The sequence below is a fragment of the Lipophrys pholis genome, assembly GCF_963383615.2.
Source record: "Lipophrys pholis genome assembly, chromosome: 16".
Taxonomy (NCBI): Eukaryota; Metazoa; Chordata; class Actinopteri; order Blenniiformes; family Blenniidae; genus Lipophrys; species Lipophrys pholis.
The window spans coordinates 27501126-27515159 of NC_137634.1; the positions used below are offsets into that span (position 1 = coordinate 27501126).

At 45.2% G+C, this 14034-nt stretch overlaps 1 protein-coding gene across 1 annotated transcript in view; it reads left to right on the forward strand.

Moving 5' to 3' along the window:
• Window positions 1–1445: 1445 nt before the first annotated feature.
• The window catches only part of sgcd (sarcoglycan, delta (dystrophin-associated glycoprotein)), a 100556-nt gene continuing 87967 nt past the window's right edge, over window positions 1446–14034 (forward strand). The window contains exon 1 of the mRNA XM_080484115.1: window positions 1446–1582. Coding sequence (XP_080340241.1) covers window positions 1580–1582 — 3 coding nt within the window. The 5' untranslated portion in view covers window positions 1446–1579. The remainder of the gene's footprint in view (window positions 1583–14034) is intronic.

Genomic DNA, 14034 nt, shown 5'->3' on the forward strand with positions numbered 1-14034 from the left:
AACAGAGTCTCTCTGACTTTCAAAGATTCCAGATGTTGTCTGATGAATCCAGATGTTCTAACAGCAGTCCGGCTCTTTAGTTGATGTGGTCCAGAGAGTCCTGCTTCATTTGGATTAATCTGGATTAAGACCTGACGAGTCCATGATACCTGAAATAGTCTGGAGTCCGTCAAAGAGTCCCGGGTTCGAGTTCAAGACTCTGAATCTGGTTTAAAGAAGTTTGGTTCAACAAGTCCTGCTCAGGTCTTTGAAGTAAATCCAGATACTTTACAGACTTCCAGTCCAGGACTTAGACTCCAGGTCTGGTTTGAAGAACCTATGTGTACTTTAAAGAGTCTGAATCTGTATCAAAGAACCTAGGTCTTATTGGACCATGAGTCCTGGTCTGGTCTAAAGAGTTTTTTTTGCTAGTTTGGATTAATTTTTCTTTCTGATTCGTGTTTATAAAATCTGGATTTGGATTAAAAAATCTGATTTTGTTTTAAATAGATTTTGATGAAAAAATCTGGAATTGGATTAAATAATCTGGATTTGGTTTGACGAGTTCGTCTTCGATTTAAGAAATGTTTAATCTTTTCTCTTTGATCTGATTTGTCTTCATGGAATATTGATTGATTATTAACTGCAAAATAATCCACAATAGAGGGTTTATCTGAAAAATCGTCCGATCGTATTAAAACAGCTGAAATGACGACATTTGCTTAAATCGATAAAAAGTGGCGTCACTGACAGAACATCAGTAATGGCTTCAACAACATAACCAGAGATTCCAACAAGCAGCAGACCCTGAGAGCTGCAGAGGAAAACCCCAAACACACAGTGAGAACATGCAAACTCCACGACAACAACACTGCTGGTTGGGTGATTGCTCGCCGCTCGCCGCTCGCCGCTAGCTGCTAGCACGCACCGCCGCCTCTTCATTCTTGTCTGACTTGAGAAGCAATCTCTCAAAGTCCGTTTGACTTGAGATTCAGAACCGTTGAGAAGACAAAGTGTTCCAGGAATAAAATGTTACATCGTCAAACAGCAGAGAGTGAAACAGGAGACGTCGTCATGACAACACAACACCCTGACACAAGCCCCGCCCCCTGGAACCTCAAACCCACCACAGACCGCAAACATGTGTGTCTGCTGCTAAATGTGGAAGGAGGCAGGGCCCACACACACACACACACACACACACACACACACACACACACACACACACACACACACACACACACACACAGGAGAGAAGGGGGGGGGGGGGGGGGGGGGGGGGGGTCACGGTAGTCCAGCAAGCTTCAGGAAGCAGTCAGCTCAGGGGACGACGCCAAGAGGCAGCGAGCGTTTGTTATTGGAAAAGCTGATGAGAGAGAGAGAGAGAGAGAGAGAGAGAGAGAGAGAGAGAGAGAGAGAGAGAGAGAGAGAGAGAGAGAGAGAGAGAGAGAGAGAGCGTCACAGTTGCTGTATTTCCCGACTCCCAGCTGGTCAGTGAAGGCCTCATGCAGCTTTCTGAACAGCTTCTCTTTTAGACACTAAGACTTTGAAGACCAGGAGGAAGTGAAGAGAGGAGGAACAGGACAAAGAGAAAGACAGAATGGTAAGTATGGACTTTGGAGGGGGAGGAGCTTCCAATGAGGAAGTTCAAGCTTTTTATTCATTTTCCCTCTATGTGACAACTAACTCACTAAAGACAGCAGTAAAGGGTGTGTGTGTGTGTGTGTGTGTGTGTGTGGGGGGGGGGGGGGGGGGGGGGGGTTGTTCTACCCCCTCCTCCATATCAACACATTTGGTTTCAATGACGGTCTGTCTGGGGAACAAGCTGCTATAAATAAGAAGTCTGGACAGACTGCAGCTACTGTGTGTGTGTGTGTGTGTGTGTGTGTGTGTGTGTGTGTGTGTGTGTGTGTGTGTGTGTGTGTGTGTGTGTGTGTGTGTGTGTGTGTGTGTGTGTGTGTGTGTGTGTGTGTGTTGAGGTCAGTAGGAAGTTTCTGTTTCTAAATCTACCCGTCAGAGTGAAGCTCTGCGACGACGACTTGTGTAAAAGTTTCTTCTTCTGCGACATGAAAGCAGATTTCACATGGAGACACTTTTTCTCTTCGTGACTGAGGAGGAGAAATGTGTGAATCCTGATGCGGTGGAAACCAGACCTTGTATACGTTCACTGGATCAGTCTCCCACAGTGTCCTGCACATTGCTACTTACTGTTAGCATTAGCATTAGCATCAGCTGTTAGCACTGTGAGGGTTCATCCAATGATGGATTATCTCAATATATTAGTGGAGGAAGATGCTCTATAATCTGGATATTAGAGGAGGTGGTTGTGTTTTATTCTTCACATTCACTAGATTTTATTTTGACGGAGGGTTTTTGAACTTTTCCTTTTCCTGTGTTTGTTTCAGGAATTGCTAGCTTGTTGAGTCGATCTGAGTTTTGAGACGTAAAGTAGCTGAAAACGTCTGCGGGTACTGAAGAGACATTAAACTTTAATTCACTCTTTCATCTATTTCTCAAACTATTTCCCTCAAATTTTATGATCTTTCTTCCTACAACCAGGCGACTTCCACAAACTGCTCCACAACCTGCTGCTCCACCTTCAAACTGGATCTAGACTCCAATTACTGCTGGAATTATTCTTGAGAAGTTGTTTACATCCAGACAGAAATCCGATGACTCTCAACCTGAACTGCTGTCTCAGGACTCGTAAAGGTCTCATTATCCCAATCTGTGTTATGAGGTTTCCTGCAGCGCTCGGCAGCGTGACGAGACGCTAGGCTGGACGCTCCATCACCTCATTGGAATTCAGTGGATCTGCTCTTTCTGCTGCAAGTGGACGCAAAGCCAAACCTTCAGTGTTTGAAGGGCGGCTGGTGGAACGTTGTGTTCAGTTAATCGAATTGTGTTTGAGGGTAAAACCAACTGTAACAGTTACAGGAAGTAGCAGGATGGTCATTTAAAGGAGTCGTCACTGGGAATTCCCTGGTTTCCACATGATTCTTGATGTTGGATTTCAGTGGAAACTGAAGATCTGGAGTTTTTTCGGTTTAAACCAGAATCGGCCACAAGGGGGCGCACCCCAGAATAGGACATCTTGATTTTTGTCAACACCGGAAGCTAATATCATAAACCACCTCTTGTAAATGTAGCTGCTAGCAGCTAACAGAAGTAGTATAAATGTTGAACCATGTGATTTACAAATTAAGCTGTATTTCATTTTAAATCTCCAGCTGTGGTTTGTGGTTTCTTTTAGACTTTGAGCAAAGGGTCGCTATGCTGTCGCTATTGCTATGCTGTTGCTATTGCTATGCTGTTGCTATCGCTATGCTGTCGCTAGTTCAATGCAGTTCTGTACTCAGGAGGGGACCGGGTGTCGAGCCGCTGTAGACCAGCAGTGTCAGTTTCCTCTGCGGCTGTTTGAGTCACGGGAGGTTTTTTACAGAACAGGATTGTTCGTCCCGTGTCCAAGCTGCTCGATGACCATCAAAGAATTCCACTTCCGTGTTGATATAGAACCCTGTGATGTATCTGCTGCTGTGAGGAACCGCAGCCATAAATACTTCATCCTGCTGCTTTTGTTTGTAATCTGAATACTATTTCATGTTAGCTGACAGTCCCACTGTGACATGTGAACGCCGCCCACCTGCTCCAGCTGTCAGTCCTCCCCCCCTCCGCCCACCACCACCACCCTCCACCCCTCACCCCGGACAGATTTAGCTCCGTATCGAGTTACTAGAGACGCCTGAACGCTGCAGGTAAATGAAGCTGGATCACAAAATGGCAACCAAGACTGAATCACTGACTCAATGAATCACTGACTCAATGAATCACTGACTCAATGAATCACTGACTCAATGAATCATTGACTCAATGAATCACCGACTCTGCTGATTGACGTTTATTGATTATGTCAACACACAGAGCTTCTCTATCAGAGACTCTTCTGCCTCTAGGATACACTTCTGTCAAGAAAACACAGCTGAATCTCACTCCGGTTCACTTCTCGTCTTGTCTCTTGGTTCTTGCTGGTGTAAATTGGGGTGATGCTGGTCTGCACTGGTATGAAACTGGTCTACACTGCTCTGAACCTGGTCCGTGTTGGTCTGTGTTGGTTTTGCTGGTGTACGTTGGGGTGATGCAGGTCTGATCCTGACCTTTGCCTGGATGTTGCTGGTCTGTGCTTGGCCATCTTGGTTTGATGATGATCTGTGCTCGTGTGCTGCTGGTTTTGCTGGTGTTTAAGTTCTGGTGCTGGTCCATGCTGGTCCCGTGTTGGTCTACACTCACCTGAAGATGGTTTACAATGGCCTCTTTTGATTTGATTGTAGTTTGATGGTCTGGAAATACTTGCGACTCATGACACTGCAAAAAATGTCTTATTCTGATAAACAACTCCAAAACAGGTTAAAATTCCTTGTAAGTTGAAATAGTAACAATGACAACTTCAAGATCTTATTCTGGAGTTGAGCCGGTTCTTTTATTGGACAACATGTTCCAAATGGCTCTATGTTGCTCCACGAGCTGAACAACAGTCTGCAGAGGTAAAGCATGGTCACTCCACAGCAGTTAGATTACACGTCCAGAGCAGCAATTTCTTGGTTTTATAAAAATACTTTTTCTACCATGATCTGTTTGACTTCTTCACACTGAGGTGCATCATGGGAATATTGGTTCAAAGTCTATGAAACTTGCGTGGAACTCCAAACAGGAAGAAAACCATGCTGGTAAAGCTTCTGAGCCAAACTAGTTCTAATCCCTCTGAGCTGAAGTTAAAGTCCCGACGCTCATCGCTCAGGAACGTTTAGCTTTCAGTGTATTTAGCATCAACATCCAGCTGAAGCTCAAAAGCGTTTCCACACTGACTGAGAAACATCTGGAGGCTTCATGGATATATGGGATGGAGGGATGGAGGGATGGAGGGATGGAGGGATGGAGGGATGGATGAGAGCAGGACGGAAACATCCTGTAACCAACTCAATTCCCGCTCAGTGGTGTTGTGAAAATGTGCGCTGCCTTGCTCTGTGGTGGGCGCGACCAAACAAGGAAGTCGCCACAGCGGCATTGCCGGCTTGTGACAGACAGATTTCACACCCAATAGGAGGAAGCGTCTGACAGGCCACGCACTGAGGGTTTAGTCCCGCCTCGTCTTTTCAACGGAAACTCACACATGTATAACGTCATGCTTTAGTCATAAGACAGACGTGTTTAGCTCGTCACCGTCTCGTTATCGTCATGAAAAAAAGGGCCGTCAACGAAATAATTTCGTCATCGTCGTCATTGACGAAAACAACACTGATTGGCTGATTTGTGACTGGCTGAGATCTCACCGGCTGAGATCTGATTGGCTGAGATCTGAATGGCTGAGATCTGACTGGCTGAGATCTGATTGGCTGAGATCTGATTGGCTGAGATCTGATTGGCTGAGATCTGATTGGCTGAGATCTGACTGGCTGAGATCTGATTGGCTGAGATCTGACCGGCTGAGATCTGATTGGCTGAGATCTGATTGGCTGAGATCTGACTGGCTGAGATCTGACTGGCTGAGATCTGACCGGCTGAGATCTGACCGGCTGAGATCTGATTGGCTGAGATCTGATTGGCTGAGATCTGACTGGCTGAGATCTGACTGGCTGAGATCTGATTGGCTGAGATCTGACTGGCTGAGATCTGATTGGCTGAGATCTGATTGGCTGTGGACGCTCAGAGGAAGCCCTGTTTGATGGAGAAGAGCAGGTTGGTCCAGTCTGCTAATCGATGGTGTTTCTGACTCAATCAGTTTGATTCACGTGGTCCAGCTTTGTATCAGCAGCTTAATGCTGAACATCACTCAGCCTGTTTGTTCTGTTCGGACCGTAGATGCAGGATTTGTTCTCACTCTGCTTCCTTTGATAGAAATATCTTCAGCTAATTATTTACTCTGCAGACTGTTTCAACCTATTGGACATTGATGAGCAGCACTGATATGGTTTATTTAGGAAATCTGCTCATTTCAGAGGTAAATTCTGTTCTGGCTCCTGTGTTCCTCCTGCAGGGAGAACAAACAAGCTGGTTCTGTCCACATCTGACTGAATATCTCCGGGAATAATGAAGAGTCTGAACAGTTTCCTCCGGCTGAAGGCTCAGGATGTTTCTGAACAGAGACGGATCATATTTCATATTTCGTTGTTTGTTTGGTGTTCCTCAGATAACCCAGCCGATGTCGTGTCGAGAGACCAACTTCAGACTTCACAGAAAACTTTGAACTCATCTCAAACTTTAGTTGTTTCAGACAATATGAGGAAACATTGGTGCTTTGAGACTTTGGTTCGGATTAAATGAGGAATCCATGCTGTTAGCGTGATGAGGAACATGGAATTTCTTGAAGACTTTCGAGGCCTTTGTCTTGTTTTTCTAACAATCAAGTGCAAAGAGGTGACGAGAAAGTTTGAATGTCATCTTAGGTGAACACAGTCTCTTTTCCTGGAATTGAATCACTAGAATGGAATCAAATCCCTGGAATCAAATCCCTGGAATCAAATCCCTGGAATCAAATCCCTGGAATCTAATCTCTGGAATCAAATCCCTGGAATCAAATCCCTGGAATCAAATCCCTGGAATCAAATCCCTGGAATCAAATCATTGGAATAAGATCAAATCACTAGAATCACATCAGCCCCATTTGAGTGTTTAGTTTAGAAAAGTGTCCATCTTTACTCCGTCATAAGCCCCCGACATCGAACGCTTCAATCTGGTGGATAAATATGGAGATTAAAATCCATCCATCCGTCCATCCATCCATCCATCCATCCATTCATCCATCCATCCATCCGTCCATCCGTCCATCCATCCATCCATCCATTCATCCATCCATCCATCCGTCCATCCGTCCATCCGTCCATCCGTCCATCCATCCGTCCATCCATCCATCCATCCGTCCATCCGTCCATCCGTCCATCCATCCATCCGTCCATCCATCCATCCGTCCATCCGTCCATCCGTCCATCCATCCGTTCATCCATTCAGTCAAAGTGTTCAGAAAGCTTTGGGGAACATGAACGGCTGCAGCTGAGTGTGAACGAACACAACGCGGTGAAAGCAGACGTTTTACAGAAGGAGTCCCAGAGGAACGTCGTGACAGAATCTTGAAGAGTGTTGACGCGGTGACGAGGAGAATCGGATGGAAATGGATGAGGTTCTATTTTAAGCTGCGAGGAAACGTGGATTTACATAATCTGAGAGCCTCAGCAGCTAGAAACCAACGAGCCAATTTACTGACCTGCTTTTTAATGTGACTGTGTGCAGGATGTCCCGGCCTGTTCTCAAACACAGCAAGTATCTCCTGGATACACTAGATGGAGTGACTAGACCAGGGGTCGGAGACTTTCAACTCAAAGAGCCCTTTGGACCGTTTCCCACTGAACACAACACACTCCACAGCTCCACACTCCACAGCTCCACAACTCCACAACTCCACATCTCCACAGCTCCACACTCCACACTCCACACTCCACACTCCACACTCCACACTCCACAGCTCCACACTCCACACTCCACACTCCACACTCCACACTCCACACTCCACACTCCGCAGCTCCACACTCCACACTCCACACTCCACACTCCACACTCCACACTCCGCAGCTCCACACTCCACACTCCGCAGCTCCACACTCCACACTCCACAGCTCCACACTCCGCAGCTCCACACTCCACACTCCACAGCACCACTACTCCACTGCTCCACACTCCACAACTCCACACTCCACAGCTCCACAGCTCCACAACTCCACACTCCACAGCTCCACAGCTCCACAGCTCCACACTCCACAGCTCCACACTCCGCAGCTCCACAGCTCCACACTCCGCAGCTCCACACTCCACAGCTCCACACTCCACAGCTCCACAGCGCCACTGCTCCACTGCTCCACACTCCACACTCCACACTCCACACTCCACAGCTCCACACTCCACTACTCCACACTCGGAGCTGCGGCTGCAACTTCCACATTCTTCACACCACTATTGTTGCGTAATGACGTTACATCCCTGTGTCGTTCACAACCCTGCCTACATTTGAATGCACTCTCTGTAGAGGGACTGGGTCTGCCTTAAGTGGTTAGCATGGTGGTTAGCATGGTGGTTAGCATGGTGGCTAGCATGGTGGTTAGCATGGTGGCTAGCACTAGCTGGGACTAGCTGGGACTAGCGTCTGCATTGAAAAGGTGAAACCCCGTCTCTGGATGACGGCACACGGCCAGCCATTCCACTGTGTAGATACTGGTACACCTCGGTACTCTTAAAGTTTATCATAGCTGCTACATAAGCCACTAATGACAGGATGAAGATGTCAAAGGACATGACGCAGTCCTTTCTCATGTTTAAAAAGAGAAGCTCTAATTCTCAGCAGCTCCGGATCACGTTTTCCCTCTTTAACATTAATAAATGAGTTTGGCTCTTATTTTCCACCATTCCAACATTCCATAGTGACTTTCTGCTCCTTTCACTTTATTTCTGGACGTGTCTGAATCAAAAGCTTCAACATGGAGGAATGGAGGTGTAGAATGATAGAACTGCTCTACAGCCGTTTCCATGGTAACCTAGGTAAACACTCTGATTAAAGTTCTCTTTCACATGAAGCCATTAAAAGGCTCATTTTAGCTCTAAAAACTCCAAGTTTCATTTACAGTAGTTTGTAGTTTGTTTAGTAGTTCCTGAGGAACCAGAAGTCTGGCTTCATTAGAAAGATGGTGGAGCGTCTCCTAGCGGAGCGCCCCCTGCTGCCTCATACAGACCTCAGCCTGCGGTCAGAACGTCATGCGAGACCTGGAAGTGAAGTCAGTTACAATTATATTACAATGAAAAGCCTGAAAAAACAACAATGGAAAACTGCTTCTAAATTCTCTATCCTAACATACCATACCACTGGCCCCGCCGTCACTACAATATTACTCCAGGTAATTAATTTGTGGCCACGAGTGAAGAATCTTGTGGCCATGAATTAAATGATCTTGTTCCCTCACGTTATCATTTTGTTTCTCGATGGCCACTCCGGGGCTACGTACTGTCCATCTTCTACGTCGTTCCCTCGGGTCAAATTTAAAAAAAGAGGAGGCAACATGATGCCGTCAATCATCCAGCTCAGGTTTCATCTTCCACTTTAACATCCTGGTAGTTTGTCATGTTTGATGGTAGTTTAATAGAGCAGATAAAAACACTGCGCTGCCTCCACCACTATGTCATTTTCAATAACCGGAAATGCTTAAGACATTATTCTGAGGAACGGAGACGTGAAAGTGGGCGGAGCCTTGGACGGAGCGGCATCAGGGATGCTAACCAGTGACGTTAACCTCACAGTTACACACACACACACACACACACACACACACACACACACACTCAGCATTAGAAAACCCACCTAGAAGATGAGTGTAGCTAGGAACACGTACAGGTTTGTCACCTGGAATGTACGAGGAATGGACACGCAAATAAAAAGACAAAAAGGTTTTGAACACTTAAACAAACTCCAGGCAGACATTGTCTTGTTACAAGAGACATTGTCTTGTTACAAGAGACATTGTCCTATTACCAGAGACACACACACCTACCACAGGACATCACAAACTGATTTCACCACAGTTCCCTCACACACACTCAGCTTGGTAGAACTCCCAGCAGAGAGGCGGAGCTACATTAATCATCAATAAAATATAATTGTCTTGTAAAGACACAATCACAGATCCAGAGGGAAGATTTATAATTCTTCACATCTCTCTTCAGAACATAGAGATGTGGATCACAAACATCTACGGCCCAAATGTTGATGACCCTCCTTCTATCACAACTTCTTCACCACCCTCTCATCCCACTCTTAAAGAGTACAACTTGTACTCAGCAGTGCACCAATCCTATTCAGGCTTAGATTACTTTCTGCTGAGTAAATCAGTGATTAAAGACACCTTGGACACACAGATTCACCCCATCACTATCAGTGACCTTTGACCTTTGACCTGTCACTATGACAGTCACTAATAGAACAATCACCCTCCTATCAGACAATGGAGATTTAACACACCACTGCTCAATTCAATTCAATTCAATTCAATTTTATTTGTAAAGCTCTAAATCACATCAACCAACATCTCAGAGCCTCTTACAATGATAGAGAACAACAGAACCCAACTAAACCTTCCAGAACCTCTTACAATGATAGAGAACAACAGAACCCAACTAAACCTTCCAGAACCTCTTACAATGATAGAGAACAACAGAACCCAACTAAACCTTCCAGAACAGCAGATGGAACAAGCAACAGAGGAAACCAGGAAGAACTCCCTCTCAGGAAGAACAGTTCATAAGAAGTCCCTCTTCAGGAAGAAAGGGGGCGGAGCCTAGACTCTGGAAGGGGGGGGGGCATCCGCCTTGACCGGTTGGGGGGAGAAGTACATGGGATAGGACAGGGAGAGAGGAATAGAAGAGGGAGAGAGAGAGGAATAGAAGAGGGAGAGAGAGAGGAATAGAAGAGAGAGAGAGAGAGGAATAGAAGAGGGAGAGAGAGAGGAATAGAAGAGGGAGAGAGAGAGGAATAGAAGAGGGAGAGAGAGAGGAATAGAAGAGAGAGAGAGAGAGGAATAGAAGAGGGAGAGAGAGAGGAATAGAAGAGGGAGAGAGAGAGGAATAGAAGAGAGAGAGAGAGGAATAGAAGAGGGAGAGAGAGAGGAATAGAAGAGGGAGAGAGAGAGGAATAGAAGAGGGAGAGAGAGAGGAATAGAAGAGGGAGAGAGAGAGGAATAGAAGAGGGAGAGAGAGGAATAGAAGAGAGAGAGAGAGAGGAATAGAAGAGGGAGAGAGAGGAATAGAAGAGGGAGAGAGAGAGGAATAGAAGAGGGAGAGAGAGGAATAGAAGAGAGAGAGAGAGAGGAATAGAAGAGGGAGAGAGAGGAATAGAAGAGAGAGAGAAAGAGGAATAGAAGAGGGAGAGAGAGAGGAATAGAAGAGGGAGAGAGAGAGGTAGACAGGACAGAGAAGTACAAATACTAAGAAAAGTCTATGATGAGCGTTGGTCTGATGATGAACCAATCTCAAGGGTCCAGACTTCCTCACATTCTTTAAAAAACAATGGACAATCTTTTTAGAACCAAATGACCTGCCTGGTGTCTCTCCCTGTGTCCTCTGGGAGACGCTAGAACTGTCTGGTGTCTCTCCCTGTGTCCTCTGGGAGGCGCTAGAGTCTTCATGAGAGGTAAAATCATTCCTTACTCCTCATACAAGACCAAAGAGGACAAAATAAAGGAGAAAGAACTGGAAGATAAAATCAGAACCATGGAGACAGCTCATGCTGCCTGCAGAGACCAGCGCCTATTGATGGAACTAAGGAAATTAAAAATAGAGTTGAACACAATAATTGAACATAAAACACAATTTCAACTGCAGAGACTACGCTGGGAGAACTTAGAACATGGTAATAAATCCAGCAAACTCTGAGCCAATCAGGTAAAAGGAAATAAAGAAAACTGTCCAGTCCCCTCAGTCCAAACTCAAAATGTAAAATCACTTTTAACCCTCAAGAAATATACAATACCTTCAGAGAATTTTACAAAAAAACTTTACTCTTTACAAATTGACTCTTCACAATCTGAAATAGACTTTCTGAGCACAGTTGACCTCCTGGAATTAAAAGACCAACAGATCCAAGGCCTTGAAGCTTCCATCTCAGTAGAAGAACTGCAGGAAGCTCTCCAGCACATGTCTGATGGTAAAGCTCCAGGACCTGATGGTAAAGCTCCAGGACCTGATGGTAAAGCCCCAAGACCTGATGGTAAAGCTCCAGGACCTGATGGTAAAGCCCCAAGACCTGATGGTAAAGCTCCAAGACCTGATGGTAAAGCCCCAAGACCTGATGGTAAAGCTCCAAGACCTGATGGTAAAGCTCCAGGACCTGATGGTAAAGCCCCAAGACCTGATGGTAAAGCTCCAAGACCTGATGGTAAAGCCCCAAGACCTGATGGTAAAGCTCCAGGACCTGATGGTAAAGCTCCAGGACCTGGTGGTAAAGCCCCAAGACCTGATGGTAAAGCTCCAGGACCTGATGGTAAAGCCCCAAGACCTGATGGTAAAGCCCCAAGACCTGATGGTAAAGCTCCAGGACCTGATGGTAAAGCTCCAGGACCTGATGGTAAAGTCCCAGGACCTGATAGTAAAGCTCCAGGACCTGATGGTAAAGCTCCAGGACCTGATGGTAAAGCTCCAGGACCTGATGGATACCCCGCTGAATTTTACAAAGAATTATGGTCTTTACTCTCAGCTATTGTTTTTTTAATAATTGAGGAGATGAAAAAATCTTCAACTCTCCCCCAACATATGAACTGTGCAAATATCAGTCTTCTTCTAAAACCGGATAAAGATCCCACACTACCATCTAGCTATCGGCCAATATCACTAATCAATGTAGATCTTAAAATAATTAGTAAAACATTAGCAAGCAGACTGGAAAAAATCACACCCCACATCATACACCCTGATCAAACTGGGTTTATTAAAGGACGACACTCCCCTAACAATACACGTAGATTAATTAATCTTATAGACCACTCCACTAACAATACACGTAGATTAATTAATCTTATAGACCACTCCACTAACAATACACGTAGATTAATTAATCTTATAGACCACTCCACTAACAATACACAAAGATTAATTAATCTTATGGACCACTCCACTAACAATACACATACAGTAGATTAATTAATCTTATAGACCACTCCACTAACAATACACAGATTAATTAATCTTATAGACCACTCCCCTAACAATACACATAGATTAATTAATTTTATAAACCACTCCACTAACAATACACAAAGATTAATTAACCTTATAGACCACTCCACTAACAATACACGTAGATTAATTAACCTTATAGACCACTCCCCTGACAATACACGTAGATTAATTAATCTTATAGACCACTCCCCTAACAATACATGTAGATTAATTAATCTTATAGACCACTCCACTAACAATACACAAAGATTAATTAATCTTATGGACCACTCCACTAACAGTACATGTAGATTAATTAATCTTATCAGACAGGGGTGTCCACTCTCACCATCTCTCTTTGCTGTTTCTATGGAACCACTAGCAGCAGCCATCAGACAGAACAATAACATAAAAGGAATACCAACAGTAAATGTAACACATAAAATATGTCTCTATGCAGATGATGTGATACTTTTCCTGCAGAACACACAGACGTCTCTTCCAGAAACAAAAGGGTTAATAGACAGATTCTCCTCAATCTCAGAATATTCTATAAATTGGAACAAATCAGTCGTCTTGCCTATTAACTCTATATTTCAGCACACACCGAACACCCCACTAAAACCAGGGAACATCAAATACCTCAGCATTAACATCTCAGCCAAACTCTCAGACTTGGTGAACTTAAACTACCCCCTACACTGTGTGTGTGTGTGTGTGTGTGTGTGTGTGTGTGTGTGTGTGTGTGTGTGTGTGTGTGTGTGTGTGTGTGTGTGTGTGTGTGTGTGTGTGTGTGTGTGTGTGTGTGTGTGTGTGTGTGTGTGAGGGGGGGGGGGGGGGTTCCCTTACCACTGGCTTCCAGCCGGGCTCGCACTGGGCCCTGCGGGTCTTAGACTCTGCTGTCTGGCCGTTGGGTGGGGTGGGGGCTCCCACACCCAGTGGACAAACCACACACACACACACACACACACACACACACACACACACACACACACACACACTTCCACTCCTCATGAAAGGTGCTTCTGAAGTTGCTTGTTCTCTGTCATCATTTGCTCAAACTTTAAAAATCATGTTCCTCTTTTGTTGTTTCCTCTTTGTTAATTCATGTTCCTGCTTCATGTTACTGCCTAGATAGAGCTGCTCAGGCTGGTTAATCTAGAAAATCATGTTACTGTCTAGATAGAGCTGCTCAGGCTGGTTAATCTAGAAAATCATCTTACTGTCTAGATAGAGCTGCTCAGGCTCAGGGTATTGTATGTTCCCCCCCCCCCCCCCCCAGAACCTGAGAGCTGCGGTGACGTTAACCATCAT